This window comes from Conger conger, chromosome 14 (genome assembly GCF_963514075.1).
Source record: "Conger conger chromosome 14, fConCon1.1, whole genome shotgun sequence".
Taxonomy (NCBI): Eukaryota; Metazoa; Chordata; class Actinopteri; order Anguilliformes; family Congridae; genus Conger; species Conger conger.
The window spans coordinates 14,561,989-14,588,075 of NC_083773.1; the positions used below are offsets into that span (position 1 = coordinate 14,561,989).

Here is a 26,087-nt window from a genome sequence, read left to right on the forward strand (position 1 = left end):
TCCCTTTTTTCTAAGTGTTGTATACTTTAGTAAAGCAAAATACAGTATTCTACACGTCATAAGACCCACAATACCATTTATAGTGTCCTTTTGGATTCTCCAAATGTCCTTTTTGGAAAACTGCCAAGACATAGCTTAGAAATAAAAAAACAATACTAAATGGTCATTTTTGGTGATATTGTCATTTAGTAATAATTTGTGTAATTCTGACTCTTGGAAAACAAACCCTAAAGGGTTACCTTAAAGAACACACCGGGATTATGCCTGTAGTCAATGGTTCAACAATAGTAACCATGTAATTGTGGGTATGCAATTTTCAAGCTTGTGTTAAGAAAAGGGGTTCTTAACGGGTTAAACTATACAAATGAACATCATGAATGCATTTTTATTTTAGTTACTGTTACTGTAATTATTTTTGAATTACAGTAACAATTAGGAGTAAAATCTATGGTAGCTGCATTTCACGATGCCGTTCAGTTTTCCTCCTTTTACCCCCTTAGGCTTATTATAGTGATATCTGTGATTACTGTGATATCGACGTAATAGGCCTACATACTGGGGGACAGTTTACAATAATCGAATCGATTTTAGAATTTTTATTCGTAGATATTAAAAATGATTAGGCACACAGATCTGCAGCATACTAGCATGGTCAATTTGACAAAGTTGAAATCCATTGTCGGCTATAAAGGTGTATAGGGCCAGGCCAACCCATGCAAATACACCATATCCACGTGAAACCTACGTGTAGGCATTGCTTAACAGGTGCACACAAAAATTGGTCGTTTTCAATATTCTGTCCTTGCCCGCTGGTATTTCTTATCGCCTACGTATCTTCGCAGTGTAGCCTATCTGTAATAAACATATTTTATGAGAGCTATTTTTTATTGTCTATTATAATGATATTTGGTCCGTAAATACATTAATCTAACAATGTTTGAAACAAAGCTTGTTTGAGGTTTTCCAGCCAGACATTTCAGGTTAGGCTTATTATTCTTCCCTCTTCCCACAATCGCGCGTTTATCCGGTACATAGGGCCACCGAGTGGTAGCAATGTGTCACGCAACTACGCTCACAATATGTTGCAAAGATATACTAGCAGTATAAATACCAAGATGTGGGGCATTTATCGCGCGCGGACATAGAAGGAGGCTGGTTCCTGTATTTGCTGGACTGATGCCTAGGATGCAACTGCGTGAGCAGTTTACCTTCAGCACGTTTTCAAAATATGTAAAGTGAAATAACTAGTTAACCAATATGTAACAGTGTAAGGATGGAGTTTCTTTGTGCACGAAAAAATGCAGGTATGTATGTTGTTATTATCTAGACATATGTACATTATTTATCGTTCATACTTTTGATTGTTTTATCATCTTTGACGATAAGTATGTTATAATGGAAGGTGTATCTTAATTCAATGCGTGTGTGGCGTGTTTTGTTACCTTTTGTATATTTTGTGATTTTCATGTAGGCTATTTATGTTTATATTTTTATTTTAAAAAAATGTTATGCTGTTCATGAGAAGGCTGTCGCTATATAATTTGTAAACCAGTGTGCGCTTTTTTCTTCCAGCCTTACTCAGGCGTCAGCCTGCACTGGCAGAGAAGATGACTCCGTTCAAGTCGGAATAAAATATTGGCACTTTATTCAAATGTAGGAGGGGAATTCAGTGATCGGACAATATTTCCTGACACCTGTTAAGTTCCAAAAGAAGACATAACCGTGTAAAAACATCAATGTTTGAGCGGTGAAACCCGTCAGCAACGCCGCGGGGATAAGGTCTTATGAACACTGGAACGTGATCGCGATGGATCACTTTTTGTCTATAAACGAATCCTTAAGTAACACAACTTTTGGCAACGGAACTGGAGGCAATGGAACCCTGAACCCTTTGAAACGCAACGAAGAAGTGGCCAAAGTAGAGGTGACAGTACTAGCCCTGGTGTTGTTTCTGGCTCTGGCTGGCAACTTGTGCGTCTTACTCGCTATCCACACGACCAAGCACAGCCAGTCTCGAATGTACTATTTTATGAAGCACCTCAGTATAGCGGATCTAGTGGTGGCAATATTTCAGGTCTTGCCACAACTCATTTGGGATATCACATTTAGGTTTTACGGACCAGACATTCTGTGCAGGTTGGTGAAGTACATGCAAATCGTTGGAATGTTTGCCTCAACCTACATGCTTGTTTTGATGTCAATAGACAGGTGCTTAGCGATCTGCCAGCCACTGCGCTCCTTGCATAGGAGAAAGGACCGCTTCTTTGTGATTTCCTCCTGGGTACTCAGCCTCGTGTTCAGCATCCCTCAGATGTTTATCTTCTCAATGACGGAGGTTGGATCCGGGGTGTATGACTGCTGGGGGGACTTCGTGCTGCCCTGGGGTATTAAAGCGTACGTGACGTGGATTAGTCTCTCCATCTACATCATTCCAGTGACCGTACTGAGTATTTGCTATGGACTGATAAGCTTTAAAATATGGCAAAACTTTAAACTGAAAACCAAGAGAGAGCAGTGCATTACGCTCACACCTATGACTTCAAAAGGAACCGAGCTTTCGCGGGTGAGCAGTGTAAATCTAATCTCCAAAGCAAAGATCACAACTGTGAAAATGACTTTTGTGATAGTCCTGGCATATATCGTTTGCTGGACACCATTTTTCTTCGTACAGATGTGGTCAGCTTGGGATCCTAACGCACCCAGAGAAGGTAGGTACCCTCTCAGTCATCGTGAGGTATTTGGTTAATTAATACCCCATCAGTATGCAGACTGGCTACAGGTAACTCCCGTTAATATACATGTAAACGTAATAAAGCTTGTAATTGACTACGAAATATAAACAGCAACATTTAATACGACTTTAATCGACAATGGTCATATTTTAAATGAATGATCAGCAGACATAAATCAATTCCAAGCATTATTACATTTCAACCTGAAGCGAGCGTACAAGTAGTCTACTTTAGATACTCCTGCATGTGTGTGTGTGTGTGTGTGTAAGAGTAAGAGAGAGCGAGAGAGAGAGAGAGAGAGAGAGAGAGAGAGAGAGAGAGAGAGAGACAGAGAGAGAGACGATCTCAAGAGCTATTTTATTGTTGTTTGAACAGAATGTTGGCAGCCTATTCGTTTTACACTGACTTTTGTCACAATTTCTATTATTGTGGCGTAAAAATATCAATTGTGTCTGCTTTTTGGGTTATTATTTTGCCTTACAAAAACGCGTCATTCTCCAGATATTGGCGACACCACTACGCACAGCAGCAACACTTTTTAACAAGTTGTGATTACTCAATTATCTTACATGGGCGTACTCTATTCATGATAGCTACATTTGTTGTGTTTTTATGCTGTTGTTTTTTGATGGATTTTATTTTGATTGGATTTAATTCAAAGAGTCCTTTTCCTCTGAAAATGAGGACATAATATCGCTTTATCCACCGTTTTGTTGAAAAACATTGCTTCAAAACAAAGAACGTCTTTTTTATTATTTTTTTAAGAAGGAAAGAACGATCACGCAACAGCTAATGAATCTCCACACAGTTGGTACCAGGCGAATTAATTCAGGTGTTCAAGAGCTGTTTGAAATTAATACGCCGAATAGTGCCTAAAGGCTAATTCGTCCATGTTTACCTCGTTGTAGCCTGTCCAGCGTATAACTTGCAGCAGTATCCAGTTGTGTATGAATTACCTTGAGTTAATCATTCTTCAAATTATTCATGACTGCTGCATACAGAGTAGATGTTGTTACTAATTAGGCACGTCGAAGTGCGCTGCATTTCCGTGCCTTGCTTCAACGCACTTCAGTCCGAACGACACAATGTCTTTTGGCAGTGCAAGACCGTATGATTGCGTTTACAGCTCTGCATTCATGTCTTTTAATTGTTAAACATTATATGTTAATTCAACCGTGCACAAAGGAAGACTACTCCATATTTTAATAAGGTCACCAAATAAAGTTCGTACGTCTACCCGGAATGCATGCATTCGAGGGGTAGTATAATACAACAGTATAATAATTAGCTGTGTGATATTAGTAACAGTAAGTAGCCTGAATTAGGCGTTTTAGAGAATGGCAATTGCTGTTTTTCTAATCCTCTGTGTGCGCCATATAGCCCATGTGAGAGTATGCTACGACTTCATCTCCAGCATATATTCCACTGATACAAATCCTACCACGATCTTCCTGCCAAGATACTGTACTTTTTAATGTCGCCAAACATCTATTGAGGCTACCCAAAGCCCTCAATATATGTTACGGGCCTACTGCATTCCCAAGCTTGCTTAAATGAGAAGAGCATCAAGGAGGAAGCACATTTTCAGCACCAAATCACAAAGTAAATATACAATTACATCAAAGCATATCCTTTTTCCATTGCAAGCATCCATTGTTGCCATTGGAGCACTGTAATTTCCTCTCAGGAGTGTTGTATATTAAACTTTTTTTTTTTTAATCTAAAGTATCAAAATCAGAAGTTTGAATACTTCAAGAGACTATGCAAATCTTTACGCTCTCAAGTACTGAGGTAAATTACCAAGCATCTTGCATGCTATGGGAAAACATGTGTACGAGCCAGAGGCCCAATACACTGTAAACTGTATCTTCAGTTCTAAAGTTAGTCTAGAGTTTCATTTACTAAATTTTCATTTACTAAATTTTAGGCGTGAGTAAATGGAAATATCTTTACTGAAGTTGAGCTCATTAGATTGTTTGAGATTTTTAGTGATTGCAATTTGGCTGGTCCTATTTGTCCAAGTTGGATGCTTAACAAACAGTTTGTGAGATTTGTTTAAAATAGGTTTGTTTGCTTGTTTGTGCTTGCACATAGGAGAACAGGTGTATGTGAGCATGTCTGTGTTTGTGTGTGATAATTCAAGCTCATACTGTCTCGCTTTGGGTTATACTGACTTCTAAAACACAACATCAAACCTCTGGGCAGGCTGCCAGGCAGTATTCTGGAGTGTCATAGAAACATTGAGTACCAAACGGATGTGGCATTGGGTCTGACTGTAGTAAGCCTTTGGTACAGTATGAGGTTGTTTGTACACATAGCTGCTAGTCCTTCCCCTGCTAATGTGTAAGAGACACACCCGTAAAGCTAACTGAGAATATATTGTGCATGTGAACATTAATCAGAAAATAAGACAGGAAATATATTGTGTCCTAATCTGTGAGTAAGAAAATAGTGTGTGCATTTATGTTACCTGTTACATCTTGAATAAAGATGGTAGAACACCTAGCTCTCCAGCATGCCCAAGCAAAATGGGGTGCCTCTTAGCAAAGACACTATTTACGTGTCAGTTGTAATTCATTCTGACTCATCATGAGCCACTCTGCCTCTGTTTAACATATGAGTCTGTGTGCACCGGTTGACCTTTACTGAGGGCAGGAAGGAGGCATTAAAGTAGCCTGGTCTGGAACACCATGGCTTTGGTAGCAGTCTGGACTCCACTTCAGTCCTCTCTCATCTGCACACATCATGCCACAGCAGGGGACTGCGTGAGCCTTTTTTCCACCTCTGGAAACAGGGGGAATGAAGGGCGAGAGGGAATTTATGTGTTTATGGCCAGGAACTCAACTTAAAATGTTTTTAGTTTTTTTTTTTCAGAAGAGTTTGTGGGGACCATTGTAATTGTGCCATAACGTAATGCACAACAGATTATTTTGCTTCAATCATTCCATCCTGTGAAGGAAAGAAGATGACCCGGGCTAAATGTTTTCAGATGCAGTGTGCTTCTCTTTCTGCCTGTGCATTCAGGACAGACCCAAAAGTAACATGGAGGCCCATCTGCGATTGGTTAGTGTGTGCTGAAGTGCGGTGACAGTCGCGCCAGCTTCCAGATGCAGTTAGGATGGAGCCAGGATCATTTAAACACCTGTACCATACTGTATATTACCATATAGCAGCTGCACAGAGACTCATTTCTCATATGCTGAACCGGCAGTGAATTCAACATTGTTACCGCTCATTTACTTCCTGGAATTCCCTTGCTCAGGGGATCCAGAGTGTAGGGGTTATCTTTAATGAGAGCCAATTGATAAAAATATCCCCCACCCTTGCATAAAACTGCAAGTAAAGCAGGAATAAAAGAAATCAAAACAGTTTGCTTCCTTCCTTCTTCCAAAGCAAGGTAAACTCAGCATAATAGCAATCTTAAAATAGTAAATAAATTCAGTGCTCTTAACTGAAGCCCCATGTGCCCCATCTGAGATTTAGGAGAGCTTTTAGGGAGAGCACACACAGAGCTACACATAGCTGCGCATGAATACACACAGAAACGTACACACATGTACTCACGCACGCACATACACACACACACACACACAAATGCAGAACACACACACGTACCCTGATACATCCCCTCAGTTGTTATTTCATTCTGGGGCTGCCATTTCAATGACCTTCATTTGTCATTAAATTCAAAACTTTCATACTGGTTTTACCCACATTATGGCTTCTCAGGGGGAGTGTATTGGTTTCATTGCCTCAGTAATGTGTGCGGCAGTGGGTCAGGAACCAAATCCGTCTGAAGGGATGAGTAAGGGTCCTGCTGTCCATCATCTGAACCTTGTGTTCACACACACACCTTGAGGGTCCAAAGCTGGCTGCTTGTCTGTTTATCCTGGCAATTTTCACAAAAGAGCCAGCTGATGCACTGCCCAATCCCCCTGGAACACCAATTTCCGCACTACGTGCCTCCCTCCATGTCACAAGCGAAGACACTCAGTCTGATGTGCGATAAGCCCAAGAGCTCAAAGGAACTGCTCATGACTTGATGTGAAACACAGCTAGAGTGTTTCATGTTGTGTGTGTAGCACATGCTTTGTGGCAGTGAACAATGTTGCACAGGAACATTTACAAAAGCTAAGACATGATACTAGGAGCATTTCGACCATGATATTAAATCTCCCTAATGAATGTTCTTAAGAGACTCAATTAAGTTTAGCTGTTAGTGATATCTATTCATTATTAATCCAAACTGTTAAGGACATGAGGATATCTGAATTGAAGCCAGTAGTCTACAGTCCCATGTACGTGGGAAAAAAACAATGCGGTATTTTGCAGGATTTCCATGGGAAATGCCATTGTCATTTCATTTTTAACATCCTGGTTTTTTGTACAGTATGTGAATGTTCTTTGTCTGAACTGAGAACAGCAGTCTGAGCCTAATTTACTAAGACATTTAGGACATGAAAAACCTTTTTGCACATGGATAACTAAAAACAAAACCAATGATTGGTGCAAAAAAGTACCATGGCAAATTATTGAGCTAAAAAGTTTTGCCTAAGCTAAAGGTCTCAGGCAGGCCTTCTATGTGCAGTACTTTCAGAAAAGCACAAAAGTCTGTTTCAAATATAATACTTAATAACTTAAAGGCTGTCATATTTGCTCTACACAGATGTGCTGTGTAGAGCAAGTGGCTGTATTTTTCAAGCATTTTCACTGTCGTCAGTCTAATGTGAAGGCCTACACTGCAACCAGTCACACATCCCAGCTACAAGTGTGATATTTAAACCCTTTAACAAATTAGCCATGGTTTAGCAGTGCAGTGGCTGGTATTTTCTGGTTATTGCCAGTGTACTTTGAGTTCAGCTTCTTGGGTGTGTGTTAGCTTTCTGAAGAATATAATAATTGTACTGCTTGCTAGCAAAAGGACAATTATATTTGTCTTTTAGCACTGAAAAATGATAGAATAATGATGTAACTCTGTTAGAATGTAAACATAGTGGAGATAAGATATAAGAACTAAACATAATAAGATTTAGGTTTGTCTGATGTGACCTACATTTCCAAATTGAAATGGTGCTCCTTAACATAATTGGGAATCCGAGCTGCCTGAGATGGCCTTTCCATGAAATCAACCTTTTGTCTGGGAAAGTCATTCCCTTTGTCCGGTTAAAGTCGATTGAGTAGACACTGTTTACACCAGCGTGTGCTTCTCCCTCTTTAGAAAGACTTGTACAATTAAAAACGCCTTCATATTAAATTACATTGAGACATTCGGGCTTCATAAATCTTGAGTTTTATTACTGAAGGGTAAATGCACACCTTATCGGGTGTTGTAAGTTCATGTGGATCCGCTGGCTGGCCTCTGTCATTTTTGTTTATGTAACTCCAGCAGCAGAACAGTCCTTGAACCCATTCAGGCTGATCCGAAAGGAGTCGTTGGACAAAGGCAAAAGTAAAGACTAGAAATCAACAAGAGAGGCTAAATACAGAACAGCAGCCAGTTCTGTTAATCTTGAAGTAATTCACCAAATGTCAGCTCACCAGTGGAGTCTGCAGAGCATAAATATCACCCCTCACGCAAGAATGGGGGACTACCGTATTTAACACATCACAGCTGACACATGAACTAATCACATTATGGATTCATTGTGTGTGTGTGTGTGTGTGTGTGTGTGTGCGATGTAGCATGCTAGGGAAAAATGCCCTTTTTAACATTTCACAGGTGAGCATCGTCTGATGAAACAGATCCCAGTAAAAACAATGATAGCTATACTTGAGTTTAACTTTCGTATTTATTTGCAAAGAAATTTCAGAATGTGAGAAAGCTTACCGGCTTTCTGATTTGCATCAGACACAGTAAGACTCTTATACACACTTTTCCAGAAGGGGGGGCTTTACCAAAACAAAAAGACATGAAGCTGGCCACGAACATTTATCAGTATTTTGTCTTCTGAATACCCCTTGTTGACCTTGCTGTAAGATCAGAATGTGCTAGCTGAGAAGCAGAGACATTAAGATCAAAGGCTGTCTGTCTGCTGGGAGAGAGACAGAGAAAGACTCATAGTAAGCACTTAATTCAGAAAGTGGTCTAATAGTAATAAGGATTATCACTAAAAGGTTATTTGTAATCACTTGATTGTCTTTGTGTTAACACACAAGAATCAATTAAGAAAATTACCCTTACATTTCCCTCCTTTTATCATTTCATGAAAACAAAAACAATTTTCTGATCACATCTACTCAGTCTGGTAATAATTGATTTAAAATAACATAACGTGGATGACAAAAATGGTCAGCTATGTGCTATGTGCAGTGCAGAGCTCCAGTATCACAGGGGAAATCGAAAAACCAGTTTTTTTCCCAGGAAAATAAATTTTCCCAGCTTTCTTTTCTCTGAACAGCTAAGCGTCGCTTCTGGATACTGGCAGATGCACGCACATAGCAAGTGACCAATTGATGATTCTTATAAGCAAAACCTTGTAGAGAAACAAAATCACAAGTTGTAGATAAAAAGAAGATCCGATAAACATTGTAATCATGTATGAATCAATTAGGTGATTATGCAACTAACAATGTACTGATTATGGGTGTAACTGTCAAGAACCTGGGCAGGGGGAACCAATTACAGAACTGAACAGACAACAAGAAACAGGTGAGAGGCAAGCGAGAAAGACAGGAAGGAAATCTTTATCAGGAGTGGGAGGTGGAGACACTAAATGAAGAACAGGGGGGATGAATGAGTGGGGATGCAGGGGAAGACAGACACAGAGGGAAAGAAGGACTGAAAACCATAAGAACGATACAGAAAATCACAGAACCTGAGAGTAACATCATTAATGTTTTACTGATTATTTTAACACACATAAAAATCTGTATTATCAATAATATTGTAAATGATTATTAATATAAAATATTAAAAAAAAGGAAAAACAAAAAAACAAAATCCCATCTAAATGGAGAATCAGGTCATCGGGGCGGTTATACATCTGGTCTCTATCGTATACGTAAGTGCCAGTGTATGAGAGTATTTTATGGAAGGTCAGGGAGTTGTTTGAGGAGAAATGCGTTATCATACTCAGGGTCATGACGCGGAGATATAGGTACTGGCTGACAACAGCCAGCAGATCATGCAGAGGGCCACTGGCTGGCGCTGGGAGAGCTGACTCGAGCCTGTTGATGCAGAGATCTCAGAACATTGGTTAGCTGAACACAGTAACTTACCATTCGAGTGTCTGCTAGGTCCTTGTCTAGCATCAACCCAGGGGGGTAACATCCAGTTCTCATCGGCCATTTTTCACAAATAATGTATGCATAACTTGAAAAAAACACTGGGAAATTAAAGATACCATTCCCCTTTTTGACACATGATCTTGTCCATGCGCCAATTTAGCATAGTAGGAAAACCATGGGGCCTTGCCAGACCGTGGACCCGGCAGGTGCCGTCCCTGTGTGGGCAGACTGAGAGTTGTGTTGGGAGGGGCTGAGGCAGTGGCCTTCGCAGCAGAATTTCCTTGAGAGATAGCATTTGGCTGGCCTGTGTGAGTGGTAAATTTACATATTGCAACAGATGTAGGCAAAAGAATGGCCTCTAGGAGGCTCTGCACCAAATGTCCATATTGAATAGCTTTTCCTGAAGAAGTAAGAAAACCTCTGCGTTCCCAAAGTGTTCCGAAATCGCACTACCTCCAAAAGCATATCTGCTGTCAGTGAAAATATTTACAGTTTTACCTTGGGACAAATAGCAGGCACATTTGAGAGCAAAAAAAAAGTTCAGCAGCCTGGGCAAACAAGTGACCCAGAAGTGGGGCTGATGAGAAATGAGCAGTTTTCTGCTTTAGCAGAATTTCAGCTGCTGCATGAGGGACCAAAATGCCACGATCGATGTAGAAGCCGTCACAGCAGAAGCAACTGCTGAAATTGATCGCAGACAAGGGGGGAGACCCCTGGCGACAGCATCAAGTCTCTGAGAATAATATGCAACAGGCCTGTTTCTATCATGTTTTTGCAGAAGAACAGAAGTCATATAACCAGCCTTCTCATTCACAGTCAAAATAAATGGTTTGTTAATGTCAGGAAGGCCCGAAGTCAGGGCTGATGTCAGTTCTCATTTTAATTTCTGAAAATACATGTCAGCAGTCTCTGTCCATGTAACCTTATTGTTAGCAGAGAGATTTAGGATGTGGGCCAAGTAGTCAGGGATCCAATGTCTACAATAACCTGTCATGCCTAGAAAATATCATTTTATTTTGTTTTTTTTTACTTTGGAGTTTAGGAAAATCGAGAATCGCCTGGATTCTGTCAGTTCCCAAAGACTTTCCTGCTTTAGAAATGTTGTGGCCTAGATACATAACTTCAATCAGGGTGAACTGGAGTTTTTCTCGTTTGACCTTGCGGCCCTGTTACTAGGAATTTTAGCAGATTGAGCGAATCTTGAATTTGAAATGTCAACAACATACTGATTTAGTATTTGGAACTGTTTTGAATTCTCTTACAGAGCAGCAGAGAATACCCTTGTGGTAGTCTAGACCAGGTGTATTGTTTTGTCTTAAACGTAAAAGCAAACCAGTACTGGGAATCAATATCAAGCGGCATCCTGAAAAAATAAAAAACATTAGCTAGATTGATCACAGTGAAATGTTTTGCATTGCCCGGGACTTGGGCCAAACTAGTAGTTTAGGTTAGGTACAACTGGAGTACAGTGTTTACACCTCCTTTTTTTTCTACAGACGGAATTGTATTGCACAGAGAGTTAGGGCAGGGAACCACAATACCAGCTTTGAACAACGCATGAAAAACAGGGCCAATTCCTTCCTCAGCCTCTAGGCGGAGGGGATATTTGCATTTACATAGCCTGTACTCTGACTTAACTTGAAGTAGAGTAGCCCCAGTCATGAGCCCCACATCATATTTGGGCATGGCCCACAATTGAGTGGGAATTGCACTCAGTTTGGGTCTGACACATGCAAATGTGAGTGTCACAAGGCAATGCATGAAAGCTGTCAGAGAATCTGGAAACTGGTGTGCAGTAACACACAGAGAGGGAGAATATTTTGTGAGTTCTCCTGTCTCTTCCCAGTCTAAATGGTAAATGGTTGGCATTTATATAGCGCCTTTATCCGAAGCGCTGTACAATTGATGCTTCTTATTCACCCATTCATACACACACTCACACGCCAATGGTGATTGGCTGCCATGCAAGGCGCCGACCAGCTCGTCAGGAGCATTTTTAGGGGTTAGGTGTCTTGCTCAGGGACACTTCGACACAGCCCGGGCGGGGATCGAACCGGCAACCCTCCGACTGCCAGATGACTGCTCTTACTGCCTGAGCCATGTCACCCCAGTCTGTAGTCCAAATATAATTTAACCCAGGGTCCTGTGTCCTCCCATTTTTTTGTTTGAGACTTTACACAGAGACACATGGGGTGTGCTTCCCAAAATGATTCAAAATGGCTGTTGTGCTGAGCTCAGTTGTACAGACAATGCAAAAATCTTGTCCTACCAAAAACAATTTTGTACACAATTTTGTTTCACCATACCATTTCTCCTCATTTCAAAATCTCTATCCCTTCCCTACATGCAGTTTTCTTTTAATTCTCACTGGATTTTCACCAGTGCCTCATTTCGTCTGAGCAAGGCACTCAAACCCCTTTTTCTTCTGTTCAGTACATCTTTTACATCAATCTTCTACACATTCTCAATCTCTCTGCTACATCCTAGTTCCTCCATCACTGGCATATTTACCTGGCCTTAGCTGTGCCTGGGCATCTGTCCAGATCCCACGCATAGAAGTACATTTCAAAGTTTTCTACACTGTTAATTCTACCAATTGTTAAACCGTCATTTGTGCATTCTACAACCAATCCTAATATCTCTGCCAAGCAGGTTTACCAGACATACAGGAGAGAATATAAATGCATATTTTAAAATGATAGCAGAACCCGCATTGTTATCCTGAACCAGTAAAGGAATGATAAACTTTTCTGTTGTATTACCTCCTCCGGCATCTTGACTGACCATAGTTTTTCCACAAGGTGGAAGCTTTGATCCCCACAATTTTGCTGTTATTACAGAATGACCAGCCCCCATATTTACAATAAAGTCTCATGCTCGCCTATTTACTTCTAACGACCTGATACGTAATGAATTTGCAGACGTTCGATTTAGAAAACCCGTGGACTCACCACCCCGTGCATGCACCCTGCAATCCAGTTTGGCTGCCAGGATTCGGGAAAACACCAGCGCCCTGTGGCATCCAGCCATTCCATCCGGGGCAGGCACCAGGGTTTTGGATCATGACATTACCCTGGGGACATTTCCCAAAGTCCATTATCCTTTTGCTGAAGCCAGCTCTTTCCGCAAACCGTCCATGAAGCAGTTAGTCAGCTGGGTTCCGTATGGGGTGAGACTGGCATGTTATCTCCAGGTTTCCCCATTCCGCTGTGTGCATCCTATTTTTCTGTAACATCATTAACAGTTTCACCAAACTTTCCTCCACCCACCACCTCCACACACATGGCCTGCAACTCTGACAGCTTCCAGAGACGAGTTGCAGGACCGTCAGACCCTGGTCTTCCTGACCCACTCTGGGGTTTGGGCATTCTGTGCAGTTCGCCCGTGGTGGAAATTACCTTTCCCGTGGAATCTGGGCTTGCTGAGGCTGTTGCCTGACTCCGCTATCCGCAGCCCCACTGCTGGAAAGTGGGGGTCTCGCAGCACTGGACTCTGCTCCTCAGTGGTTGGGTGCAGGCGCAGCTGTGCCGGGTGTTGCTGATAGTGGTCTGGTGGACATGCAGGGTGTTCTGTATAGGGAAGAACCACATTAGCAATCCCATCCTCATCGCCAAACTGCTAGGGAGAAATGCCGTTTTTAACATTTCACAGGTGAGCATCGTCTGATGAAACAGATCCCAGTAAAAACAACGATAGCTATACTTGAGTTTAACTTTCGTATTTATTTGCAAAGAAATGACAGAAAGTGAGAAAGCTTACCGGCTTTCAGATTTGCATCAGACACAGTAAGACTCTTATACACACTTTTCCAGAAGGGGGGGGGGCTTTACCAAAACAAAAAGACATGAAGCTGGCCACAAACATTTATCAGTATTTTGTCTTCTGAATACCCCATGTTCACCTTGCTGTAAGATCAGAATGTGCTAGCTGAGAAGCAGAGACATTAAGGTCAAAGGCTGTCTGTCTGCTGGGAGAGAGACAGAGAAAGACTCATAGTAAGCACTTAATTCAGAAAGTGGTCTAATAGTAATAAGGATTATCACCAAAAGGTTATTTGTAATCACATGATTGTCTTGTATGTTAACACACAAGAATCAATTAAGAAAATTACCCTTACAAGCAGTACTAACTTGTTTGCTTTCAAAGAGTAGTGCAATGACAATTATTGTGTATGACTAAATGTAGCATTATGGCACATGCTGTATGAGGTATGATTGCAACAACAACATATTTTGTTCTCATTGAGGTAGTGGAGTAAGTTACGTATTAAAAAGAAATATTTAATTTGTATTTATTAGGCTTATTTATTTTACTTCTACTGCTGTAGCCTATCCACTTAGAGTTATGTTGTATTGTGTGTTCAGAGATATTCTTCTGCGTAACACTGTTGTAATCTGTGGTTATTTGCGTTACTGTCACCTTCCTGTACACTTTGACCAGTCTGGCTATTCTCCTCTGACGTCTTTCATTAACAAGGCATTTCTGCCTGCAGAACTGCTGCTCACTGGAATTTTTTTTCTTTGCAAACTCTAGAGACTAGTACGCATGAAAATCCCAGGAGATCAGCAGTTTCTGAGATACTGAAACCACTCTGTCTGCCACCAACAATCATTCCATGGTCAAAGTCACTTAGATCACATTTTTTCCCCATTCTGATGGTTAATGTGAACATTAACTGAAGCTCCTGACACGTATCTACATGACTGTATGCATTGCACTGCTGCCACACAATTGGCTGATTAGATAATCGCATGAATAAGTAGGTGTAATAAAGTAAAAATGTTCCTGATAAAGTGCTTGGTGAGTTTATGTCAGGTAAATTTTTCTACTGATTTCAAGTCTATTGAGAAGTCGGTGCAACTGTGGGGTATATGCTAAGTCATTATGCTTTACTTTTGGCTGTCCTTTTTATAAAATGATAAACTGAATGGTAAATCAAACTATCCCCCCCCCCCACTCTCTGCCCCCCAGAGATGCCCTTCATTATCTCTATGCTGCTGGCCAGCCTGAACAGCTGCTGTAACCCCTGGATCTACATGTTTTTCGCTGGCCACCTGTTCCATGACCTGAGGCAGCATTTCCTGTGCTGCCCCGGGCCCTACCTGAAGTCGTACCAGGGCCACTGCGAGCGCGAGTCCAGCCGCAAGAGCAACTCCTCCACCTTCGCCATGAAGAGTACCAGCAGCCAGAAGAGCATCACACAGACCTCCTTCACATGAGCCTCGCTACGGCCTGCGTACCCCCCCTTCCCGGTCCCCGAGCCGGCTTCCAGAACCTTCTCCTCCCCCTCCCTCCCTAAAGTGACCTCCACCACATAAACCTCACAAACACCACACACCTTCGCTTCTTCACCAAATTATTTCACCACACGAAGCTCTTCTAGCACCATATCTCCTCATTGCTTCACCAAAAAGACTTCTTTCACCACACGGAGCTCTTCTAGCACCGTACCTCCTCACTGCTTCAGCAAACAGACTTCCACCAGAGACCCTGCAGCCTGCAGTCTAAAGCCTGGCCTTCTGTCACTACTCTTTAAGCCTACTGTGCTTCAGCTGTCCATCTCTGTGCCACCCTCTCTCATCTTCCTGTGTGAAGGCTCACTCTCTAATATCACACTACTTTTTATATATACCATCTAGAAAATAATAATGAGAAATATATTTCATATATTTGTGTACATAGCTGTTGTACATGGTGTAGATGGCTAAATTGTTTATGAAACCATTATGAAGAACACAAACTTAGCTAGGTCTCGTTCGAAATATAGTTATATATAGCACAGTAAACTATTCATTATTTGGCTGTGTTTTTGTAGATTTATTTCTGGAAGTGTTAAAAAGGTGGGCACACAAATAACATGAATATTCAGACATTACACAATGCTTTACTCAAGGAGCAGGTCACATATTGTTGCTGTTGTATTGACCATGGGTTTGTGTACCAGTGTAGAGGGAAACATTCATGATGATAGTGGTCATCTGAAAAATAGGAAAATATTTAAATAAAGGAAAATGGCTGCTGCTGTCCAGATTTGAAGGTACTTCATTTGTAACTGCAGTCTGTAGTTGGATCTTCTTGTTCCTGTTGTCCATGGATTAGATCATATGGATTTACCACTTTTAATGTACATTTTAGGATACATTTCACTGCAGGGTCATTGCAAGATAAAATTGTTTACCGCATTTTTTATGTTTTCTTGTCTTTATATTAAACAGTCAAAAGGTTTCATTTTCCTTTTATTCAAACAGTTCTTTGGGTGTGGATATAAAAATTGTAATTAAAAAAAAGAAATATATGTAGAACATAATTCCACAATATAGCCTTTTTTACATTCAGTATGGCCACCATAAGCCATTAAAACATAATTGCATACAGAAAACATACATCAAGCCATATGCAATTGTATGATAATTGAAAAACATACATATGAAATACATGAGAAAAAGAAACAGGCATTTGTTGAATAGGAATATAGTGATGCATCCATTATAAAAACATAAATTACAGTAGAACATAGACCAGGTGGCTGCCATGTACTGAAGGCAAATTTGCAGCTTTTATGGTAATATTGTGATTCCATTATTCCCATGGGGTAACTTGAACTTTTCAACTTCCTTTGTGAATATCAATTGTGGCAGTTGTATTGTCTTTACATAGGTCAGATAGCCTTTAAGCCATATACATATAGCAGCTATTTATTGAAAATAAATAGTATGTTATGTTAAGAATAAATGAATTAACTATTTAATATTAAAACTGAGGCGACTCGAAAGTAATTGCATGCTTCTATGTGTGTGTCTGTCTCCATCTGTCTGACCATCCATGGAAGTTTACCAGGTCCTCACAATATGCTTCTCTTGATACCGCCTAGTGGTTAAAAGCAGTATTGACACTGAGGAGAGGAGAAGAAGGACTGAAACTGAAGATTATTTTTTCCTGACACATTTCTTCATCAGTCATTCTCTTCAATCAATATTTCATGTCTGTTTTGAGAGCAGTGCATGTTGTGGATTAGTATGGCAGCAGACAGCTCATTTTTCAGCTGATCGCTTTGTCTTTGTTTTCACATACTTGGCTAGGTGCAACCACAACCGCCCATGAAATATTCTGATATCAGGCCAAGCCGAGTGCTATCCATGCAGGTTATCTAGAGCCATTGACACTGGCTTATTTTTTAAAAGCATTTTCATTGTCTAACATGGCAGAACAACCCTTTGCTTACTGAATGAATAAATAATTAATAATTGACACATTGACCCATCAGGATTCAACACATTAAGCGATATCATAGTCGTGTGAAGTGAAGCTAGTGGGGACCTGCCCACCACTCTGAACTTGGTGGTAAATCAAAATATTTCTCTGCGGAAAAAGTGAGCAGCCTTTCAGAGCAGACGTACACGCTGACTGGATGTGCAGAGGCTCGGGCAGGTAAGTGTAGGCAGTGGTACCAGAACCCCCTGGCCCACCCTTCCCCCCAAAAAACTAAGCCTCCCTAAACCTCCTTGCGCAGAGCCACCCGGATGTTGCTGCAGATTTTGCCCAGCGATTCGAACAGAGGGTCGCAGAAGGTGTGGATGCAGATGGCGTACATGCGGCTCAGGCACTGGTTCTCGATCAGGCAGCACTTGATGCAGGGCATGACGGCCCAGATGTGGCAGAAGGAGATGCAGGCGAACAGGAAGCCCCACAGCAGGGAGACGGGGACTCCGAAAATGGCCGACAGTATGCGGTAGCACCAGTACTTGGACACGGTGAAGGTGGTGTAGCTGGCCTTCCACACCCCGTCCAGGCTGTGGGTGCTGTCTGGCTCAGCGATCACATCCTCAAAGTCTACCTGGGGAAAGAGTGGGCCCACAGAGTGTCAATGAAGGGGGAATATTACAGTAAGGAACAATTCCATATTTACTCACCTACTGTATGTGGTCCCCCTTTAACTATTTAGTATTTATGTATTCACACAGTTGTGTCATGAGATTCTCTCAATGAAGGAGCATATTAATGGACATATTCAACATATACAGTAGATTCACAAAACAATATTGTCTCAATATTCTATCTGTTCTAATATTTGTCAGTAAAATGTTTTCTATTATGAAATGTACACCAAAGGTGTGTTCTAAGTACATACAGTAATCCAAATCGTTCCAGAAATGGAGGACACAAAGGTTGGATGCACATTTACATTTATATTGCATGGGTCACCCAGTGTCATAGGAGAGAAATGGAGGAAATGTCATTGGTTAGGTATGAGCTCCTAATTTCCATATTAAAGGAAAGGCCATGCTCAACTAACAACAAAGAAACAGAAAAAGACAGTAGCTCTGAGAATCAGGGTCAGAGAGATTATACTACAGCTTCTAAATGCCATACTCCTGCTGTGATTAACTAAACACCTGGTTTCTAAGCAATTATAGCTCCCCTTTCCTGGCAGGTTCATGATATGTACTGGAAATGACATTTGTTAATATATACAGTATAGTAAGAGCAATGGTGTGAAGAAATCATACATGTAAAGTCTGTTGTACAACTTGCCCATATGAAAGTACAGAACATCAGCTATACAAACCCCAGAGATATGGATCCAATGGCTAAGAAACTGGACACTTGCTATTTTCGAGAAATATTATCAAAATTAGACAAATGTGCAGGTCTTAGCTAAGGAATTTAATGGGGGAAATGTGTAATATAATTTGCAAAAGAGGCCAAATATAACAGGTCACTGAAAATTTGATAGAGGAAAGCCAAAGTAGAAAAAGATTAATGAATGTTCGTATTAATTCTGAGGTTGTAATGAGATTGCATTATCAAATAGCAACTATTAAATGAGTAACCAGTCGAGATTCCAGTTAATAAAGATTAGAATTCTTCTTTTAATCACTTTAAACGGTTCCTACAATCCACATAATTAAAATAAAAGTTTAGGCCCATGTAAAAAGTCATTTTCACAGCGTAATTAAAAATGCAATCCAAAGAAAAGCAAAAGCAAACTAACTGTTCTGACCTCAACTTCCACAAATAAACACAGTATCTCACTGAGGCACCAGAGTAGGCTCGGAGCTATTTTTGGCTGCATAGCTGCCACTCGCTACAGCACAATATCATGTAGAGGATGCATGAGTGGCCTCCTGAAGAGTCAGTAACACCGGAGCAGCCAGTGGCCAGGGCTTCAGGCCATACCTTGACCACATCCTCGTTGATCAGCTTGGGGTCCCGGTTGACCAGGTCGATCTCTTTGATCTTGCTGTCCCTGTAGATCTTGGCGTCAGTGGCGTTGTACTGCTCCGCCATGGCTGCAGTGCCAGGGGCCTCGGGCGGGGGTGACGGAGGGGTTCCGTTCGCAGCGAGAGCGAGACCAGTCTGCCTGCGCCCCTCAGACCACTGATCCTCTCCTGCTCACCCGATGCCACGTCTGAAATGCCAACCGACAGCTGGCGTCGACAGCCTGGACCCCTCCTGTCAGAACACGGGCCAGCTCCCCTGCCACCCCGCCCTGGGCCCACGCTCTGCGCATAACTCACAGTCAGAAAGTGTTTCTTAAAACGGGAGCCCGGGCCCTGTGTCACATTTCACACCGTGCTGCCAGGTCAGCCGTGCCAGGGTTGCGGGGCGACATGATTTTCCACCCCGAGGTGATGCTGTAGGCCATTGACAAAGCTGGCCTATATAATTCCATCATGGAGTTTGAATTAAAAAAACATATCATTCCTTCCTGCCACCTGTAGGAGTCACTGTGTCTGGTTAAACGAGGAGTCGTTTTTGGTGCTGAAATTGTGTATGCAGTGACAGAACCATTCGCTGTAGCTGCGGGGGAAGAGCTTCCACTGAACTCTCTAACTGAATGATTGCATTTGCTTGCATGAGCAGCAACTGATTTTTATCAGTAAATCAGAGAAACTGTTCGACTGCAGGTCATATATGACCAAATGTATTCCTGGAACACCACTGGGTCTCTGGATTTCATTTGTTATCTTATGGGACCTTTTGATTTACATCATTGTTTTGATTTCAATCTTAATGACCTGTTTCCCCAAGAAGCTCTGAGTTGAACCTGGTCATCCCTACTGTGTATATATATTCAACAGCTTGGAGCAGTGAATTCATTAAAATGACAGGTGTTGAAAAACAGCATGTGTTGATCAGGGTCAGATGGAACTGTCTGAATATTTAAGAACATATGTTTTCATGCCCATGTAAACATTTACAATGAAATAATATAGTTGATACCATTCATTATTTTCTATTTTCATGGTATGCAAGTTCTAGTAATGGGAACCAATATAACACTAATATGTATATAGCTGAATGCCTAAATGGAATATTTTTCACCTCAGGATGTTTGTTTAAGTGCAATTCTGGAAAGTAAATAATTTTCTGGCTATAGATAAAGACAGATATTTGTTTTTCATGAAAATAGCAGCAGTATAATTTGCTGGGTTGAAACCAAGCACGGTTGAAACCAAGCATATCAGTCTTGTTACAGGTTACAAGTTGCTTATTGAAAGAGAAGGGTGGATGGTCACACTGTCAAAATGAATTCATTTTAGTTTGGGTGCTGTTTGAGGATGACATTGGGTGTCCTTGTGTCTTTGCTCATTAAAGTGCCAAAGAATTGCCTTGATATACAACATCAATATTTCCCTCTAGCTGAAATAAATGTCATAAAATTTGATCCCACCCCTAAAATAACCGCTCTCCTTTTCTTTCACAAATAGACTGTTTTTAAGTTGGGTTTCTTGGCCACTTCAACGTTTCTTTAAAAATGCCCAGATAGTAAACAGCAGAAATTAGGCCGTGGGGTCTATCTGCTGTGAGATCAGGATGTGACCTCTGTCACACATACTATGCAGTGGTCATCTGCTGGAGTGGTGGATTGGGATGAAATGGTGGCTGGGGGCAGGAGCCAAACTAATTACAGGAAATAGAGGAGGGGAGGGTGAGCCTTGGTCCCCGGGGGGGGACAGAAATAGACGGCGGTACATATTGGGCATGGTGTGATACGTCGCAGCCCTATTTACTTTTACAGGCTGAGGCACAGAGCCCACAATGTCCTCGAATGGCACGCCTCGAACCCAGGGGAATTTGTCCACCAAGAGGGGCCATCCAATATTTTTCTTCTGCATTCCTCTGGATAAAAACAATTTAAGGACTTTTTCTGCTGTTAAATGTTGTTTTCATTGTGTACATATTTTCACAAAATTCCACATTAATGGATACCGATACTGAGACTGGCAGATAGTTCATGGAAAAATAAACATTTGCTTTCAGTCAAATTTAGGGTAAAATCACAATGTTGTAATGCTTAAACTGGCCTCCTTGGTATAATAATAATATTAAGATTTGAGAAACATGAAGTGGGATGATAAACATAACCAGATAAAAACACTAAGCTTAGCCTTCCTGCTGTATGAACAGTACTTATTATTTGAAGCACTTGTAGGCATTGCTGCATCAAATTCATGTTTGTAGGCGTTATTGCGTCAAATTCAATTCATTCAAGTCTGGCTGTTCGTGAAATTGTGCAATCTTGTTTTGGGAAGAGATTTGTATCTAATTCTTCAGGACTGTTGTGAATGTTTTTCTCATTGGAGGGAGGCTATAAAACACATTTTATCTTTAGTTTCATGGTTGGCCCCTTTCAAAGCGGTTTCCAATAAAATGCGGAAGCACTAAGAATGCACCGTCAAATCAGATCGCCTCCTTGAACACAACTGCAGTTACAAAGAATAGTTAATTACTTAAATATGACACCAATTGCATTACAATACAAAAATGTGTCATGAGGCTTAACTTTCTATAATTTTGTCTTGTAGTTACTGAAAACAAAGCCTGAACTCACTTGATAAAATACATACATCAACATGGTGGATTGAGTGGGGGAATCTGCCAGAGACCATTTCTGAGGATGACACTTTTCTTACTGAAACACTGGTCTGGCCTCTGAAAATGTACTTGTCACCCAAGTATATCATTCCTCCAGCATCTGCTACATTCCCATGCCAAACTCTAATGAGCGCAACTGAGAGTCGGGCTGGTTGAGGGACTCCTCTCTGTGTTCCAGTCACAGAGACTAGATCCATAACATGACATTGCTGACAGATGTTCCTGAGGCATAGGTCAACAATGACCTATCTGCTCAAAAGAACAAAACAGCCATTGTACGATCTGTGAATCCACTGAATTGCAACAGAAAAACAAATAACTAAGGGTAATTATACTAACTAATATTTGTAATGTATTGAAGGACCAGCAGTGGGGATCATTTTTTTGTGTTTGTCTGGGTGTCTAACTGAGCCTATCAGTCTCGGAGTTCATGTCTTAGTCTCGGAGTTCATGTCTTAGTCTCAGATTTCATGTCTTAGTCTCAGAGTTCATGTCAGTCTCAGAGGTCATGCCTTAGTCTACTGTTAGAGAAATATGTATGATAAGGAAATACATCATCTTTGCTGGATTTAGGTTATTTGCATAAATGGGCAAATCTGCAGTATTAAAATGTCTGATCTTATCTGCATTTGATGAATGACATATTGTAATATTTGCTTTTGCTATCAAGGCAATTTAAAAATCAAATTCGTTCATGACAGGCTTTTTTTTTTTTTTACCAGAAAGTTGTCTGCAAAACCTTGGCAGCAATAAAGAGTCAGCCTATATCTGATGTATGTGCAATGAGCTTATCCACTGATAAATCGGAAGAGAACACTAAGCAGCCAGTCAAATAAAGCAACTTTATTGCTTTGTGTTCAGTATCATGACTTTAAATACACACCTGAAGAAGAATTCAGACAGCAACGCCCTTTGGATCATTTATTAAGAATCACAGCTAATGTGCTTCGTTTCATCAGAGCAAAAACACAGCGACCATCATCGTATTCAGGCAATGGATACTAAACGCCATTTTTCAATATATTAGAAAACAATGTAACATGTTTTGTCATAATGTGTCATAATGGTAGACTATCACTCCATATCATTATCACTTTATAAGTCCTTCATATAATAAGTTCACATAAGTTAAATAGTTAACCTCAGCAGCTGCTGACAGTACCTGCAGGATCTCCCCTATGCCATGGGTCAGCTTTATTCTAGGGGTGGCAGCAGGTCCTTTCATTGTAACTGTAGCTTGGCACTGGGCTTTTCTGGGGAGGAATTCTGTTGATGACCCCCTCCCCGTACTCTGTGTACACTGACGATGAGGGAATCGTGACTCCTGAAGGGGGTGGTTGTGGATCAGTCCCGTGCCACTCGAATGGTGATAGCCCCACAGCACTTCCCCATGCTGCTGAACAGAGGAGCAACAGCGATGTCCAGAACGCTGGCCCAGATGGTCTGGACCCAGTGCATGTTGATGAGGAGGAGCTGGACACAGGGCATGATCAACCTTTACAAACAAACGAGACAGAGAGCTCAGAGGATGCTGAAATAGCTGAGGATACTTTTTATTTTGCTCTCACTACTTCTTTTTCTGAATTACTGTTGTGAATGCAGAAGCACCTCCGCTGGACCTAGCCTGCGCTGATATTCTAATTCATTCACAGTATGCAATTCTCTGTTTTCATATGTGAGAAAATAACAGAAAATGATTTCCAACTACCTTTCGATTTCCAAACTCTCACACTTACGGTCTGTTTTGATAATGCAAAAATAACTCTCCACAGGATGTGATTTTACAAATAAAATATTCTCAACCTCAGTGCAACGTTTTGGGCACAGTGCCTCATCCTGGCTTCTGTTACTTAAGGCAAAGTACAAATAAATAATTTACTGCGAGAAGATAAAGCCATCCTAATCTCTCTCTCTCTCTCTCTCTCTCTCTCTCTCTCTCTCATACACACATCTCAGTACAAAATAATGTATTGTATCCCTATGAACATCTCTGCATGCTGTCTCGTATGCTCACCGTTGCAGGTTGACATCCAGACATTCCAGAATTTACCAAACTTTTTTCCAGTCACTCACAGGCTACATCCATTTTGTACACTGCCTTTCACCACAAAGAGGAGAATTTGCTGGGAAAAGTAAGATAATTAATTGTCCCTTTCCCAAAAGGTCACTGCATCTGGCCCTGCATCACTCCGTGGGCCGTTTCCCCGGTGGTGACGTACATTACAATACATTATGGGCATTTGGCAGACGCTCTTATCCAGAGCGACGTACAGTTGATTAGACTAAGCAGGAGACAGTCCTCCCCTGGAGCAATGCAGGGTTAAGGGGCTTGCTCAAGGGCCCAATGGCTGTGCGGATCTTATTGTGGCTACTACACCGGGATTAGAACCACCAACCTTGCGTGTCCCAGTCATTTACCTTAACCACTGCGCTACGTACCATATGTGTATGCAGCTGAGGAGGGCGAAGAGCACGCCGGCGATCAGCGCCAGAGGCACGGCGAGCAGCAGGGAGATCAGCCTGTAGAACCACACCCTGGAGACCTCGAACAGCGCGTGACTCCACAGCCACACCTTATCGAAGCTACGCACCGAGGGCGGCTCTGCGATCACGTCCTCGAAGGTCACCTTGAGGCGGCGGGGAAGGGCTACTGTGGCATTACATTACATCATACAGTCATTTAACAGACGCTCTTATCCAGAGCCAAGTACAATAAAGTGCAGATCAGTACGCTGAAAACCCTAGAGGGAAGTACTGTTCCAAGTGCCAGAGTGGTAGCATAGATTAAAAACTTGAACCCTAGTAGAATAATCAGATAACTGACCGAGTAGTAATATGGTCAGTACTGTAGGGCTTCAGTGTGCTGCATGTGTGGGAGGATGATGATCAGCTCATGTTAACAACGGCTTGCTCAGCAAATTGAATGGCCTTGATGAAATACGTCTTCTGCCATTATTTAATGTCACGCATGAGAGCTTCTGCTGCTGCTTCCTACGAGTATGTGAGCACGTATAATCATTCATCTCCAGCGCTGAGGTCCACATATTCACATAGACATCAAGGTTCATGCAGTCTGCAGCATGTCAAAGCAATGCTGGTTATGTTTTCAGAAACACTTTTATTTGCTAATCAATATCATCTCCATGAACCCAGTTGATGGCCAGTGGCAGCATACGTAAATCACTGTTTATAATCTCTTCATGTTGTTGTTTATATACCATTTCATGCTGCTACTGTATATGGTGCTTAACAATTTAATATTTAAGAGTCCTTTGTCCTTTAACCCTCCCCCACCCACTAAACACAAAAAAAACAACAAACAACTAACAAAACAAATTGTTTCTTCAACAGACTTGTTTATGTTAGCCAATCATCTGCATTCTGTTCATCATCCTAAAATCCGGAAATTAGTTGTTGTACCCTGTAGGGGACATGGGTCTCTGGCCTTAATCTACTATGCTGAAACCTTCTCTGCAAGGGACATTCAATGAAAATCAAGTCTTTTTTTTTTACTGCAACATGTTTTTTGTCATCCAAGTTGTATAATGAAATAAAATACTTGAGCTTGGTCTCTGCTGGATCTCAGTAGGTTGCAATATCAAATGGTCTGTACCATGGGGAGAGAGAGCAGTCAAGACCAGAAAAAAGCTGATACCCTTAAACTGCCTACAGAGGTCAGCATCTCCACATAATGGCTTGAATCTTAGTCAAATGAGATTTCCTTGCACTGTATCAAATCTGATTCATTTTGACATTTTATTTATCAGCATGGAATATATGGAATTAATCTTTCAGCATGTGAAAACCCTTATCTTACGAACTATGAGTCACACAAGACAGCGTCTACACTATCAACACCACCATAGTCATACCCTACTGACATTTTCCTGACAATACAAGTTCCATTAGCATATCACAACTGAACTATTCGCATTTGCCTCATATATTGGCAAAACATTTCCCCACAAAGCCAGGGCAATGTAATTTCACATGGGGTGAAAACTGCCACTCTACCCGGTTGTGTACCACAGAAACATAGCAGTTACTTACCTTGAGACACTGGTTGACTCCTTTGGGGTCCCGGTCCTGCTGCAGGGGCCTTGTGGTCCCTTGACTGGAGCGGCCACCATCTTGTGACCCGATCTCCGACTGCAGCTCAGACCGAACCTCAGACCGCTCCTCCTCAGACTGCTCCTCGATCTCCTCCAGGTCGATCCTGGTCACCTCCTGGGAATCCTCCTTGATCAT

The 26,087-nt window shown here is 41.5% G+C and overlaps 3 protein-coding genes across 4 annotated transcripts; 1 reads left to right on the forward strand and 2 right to left on the reverse strand.

Moving 5' to 3' along the window:
• Positions 1–1,143: 1,143 nt before the first annotated feature.
• On the forward strand, positions 1,144–16,735 carry oxtra (oxytocin receptor a). Of its 2 annotated transcripts, XM_061219680.1 has the most exons (4): positions 1,144–1,304; positions 1,573–2,563; positions 2,672–2,708; positions 14,931–16,735. In XM_061219680.1, the coding sequence occupies exons 2-4, from the start codon at positions 1,808–1,810 to the stop codon at positions 15,176–15,178; spliced, it is 1,041 nt and encodes a 346-aa protein (XP_061075664.1). In that variant the 5' UTR covers positions 1,144–1,304; positions 1,573–1,807; the 3' UTR covers positions 15,179–16,735. The 2 variants fall into 2 exon arrangements, with proteins under 2 accessions (XP_061075664.1, XP_061075663.1); XM_061219679.1 differs by having other exon boundaries at positions 1,573–2,708.
• Positions 15,762–19,389, reverse strand: cav3 (caveolin 3). The gene is made up of 2 exons (XM_061219681.1): positions 19,137–19,389; positions 15,762–17,793 (listed from the first exon to the last, which is right to left on the reverse strand). Exons 1-2 carry the CDS (start codon positions 19,245–19,247, stop codon positions 17,452–17,454), a joined length of 453 nt encoding a protein of 150 aa, XP_061075665.1. The 5' UTR covers positions 19,248–19,389; the 3' UTR covers positions 15,762–17,451.
• A 3,794-nt stretch (positions 19,390–23,183) lies between these two features.
• Positions 23,184–26,087, reverse strand: LOC133110160 (caveolin-2-like). The gene is made up of 3 exons (XM_061220059.1): positions 25,890–26,087; positions 24,279–24,466; positions 23,184–23,334 (listed from the first exon to the last, which is right to left on the reverse strand). Exons 1-3 carry the CDS (start codon positions 26,085–26,087, stop codon positions 23,184–23,186), a joined length of 537 nt encoding a protein of 178 aa, XP_061076043.1.

Excerpts from the sequence above, each read along its gene's own strand:
- LOC133110160 (XM_061220059.1), bottom strand. The coding sequence starts at position 26,087 with ATGATCAAGGAGGATTCCCAGGAGGTGACCAGGATCGACCTGGAGGAG. Across the intron at positions 24,467-25,889 it reads GAGTCAACCAGTGTCTCAAG|GTGACCTTCGAGGACGTGAT; the intron begins GTAAGTAACTGC and ends CGCCGCCTCAAG. Across the intron at positions 23,335-24,278 it reads CTCAGCTGCATACACATATG|GTTGATCATGCCCTGTGTCC; the intron begins GTACGTAGCGCA and ends TTGTTTGTAAAG.
- oxtra (XM_061219679.1), top strand. The coding sequence starts at position 1,808 with ATGGATCACTTTTTGTCTATAAACGAATCCTTAAGTAACACAACTTTT. Across the intron at positions 2,709-14,930 it reads TCCTAACGCACCCAGAGAAG|AGATGCCCTTCATTATCTCT; the intron begins GTAGGTACCCTC and ends TCTGCCCCCCAG.
- cav3 (XM_061219681.1), bottom strand. The coding sequence starts at position 19,247 with ATGGCGGAGCAGTACAACGCCACTGACGCCAAGATCTACAGGGACAGC. Across the intron at positions 17,794-19,136 it reads TCAACGAGGATGTGGTCAAG|GTAGACTTTGAGGATGTGAT; the intron begins GTATGGCCTGAA and ends CTCTTTCCCCAG.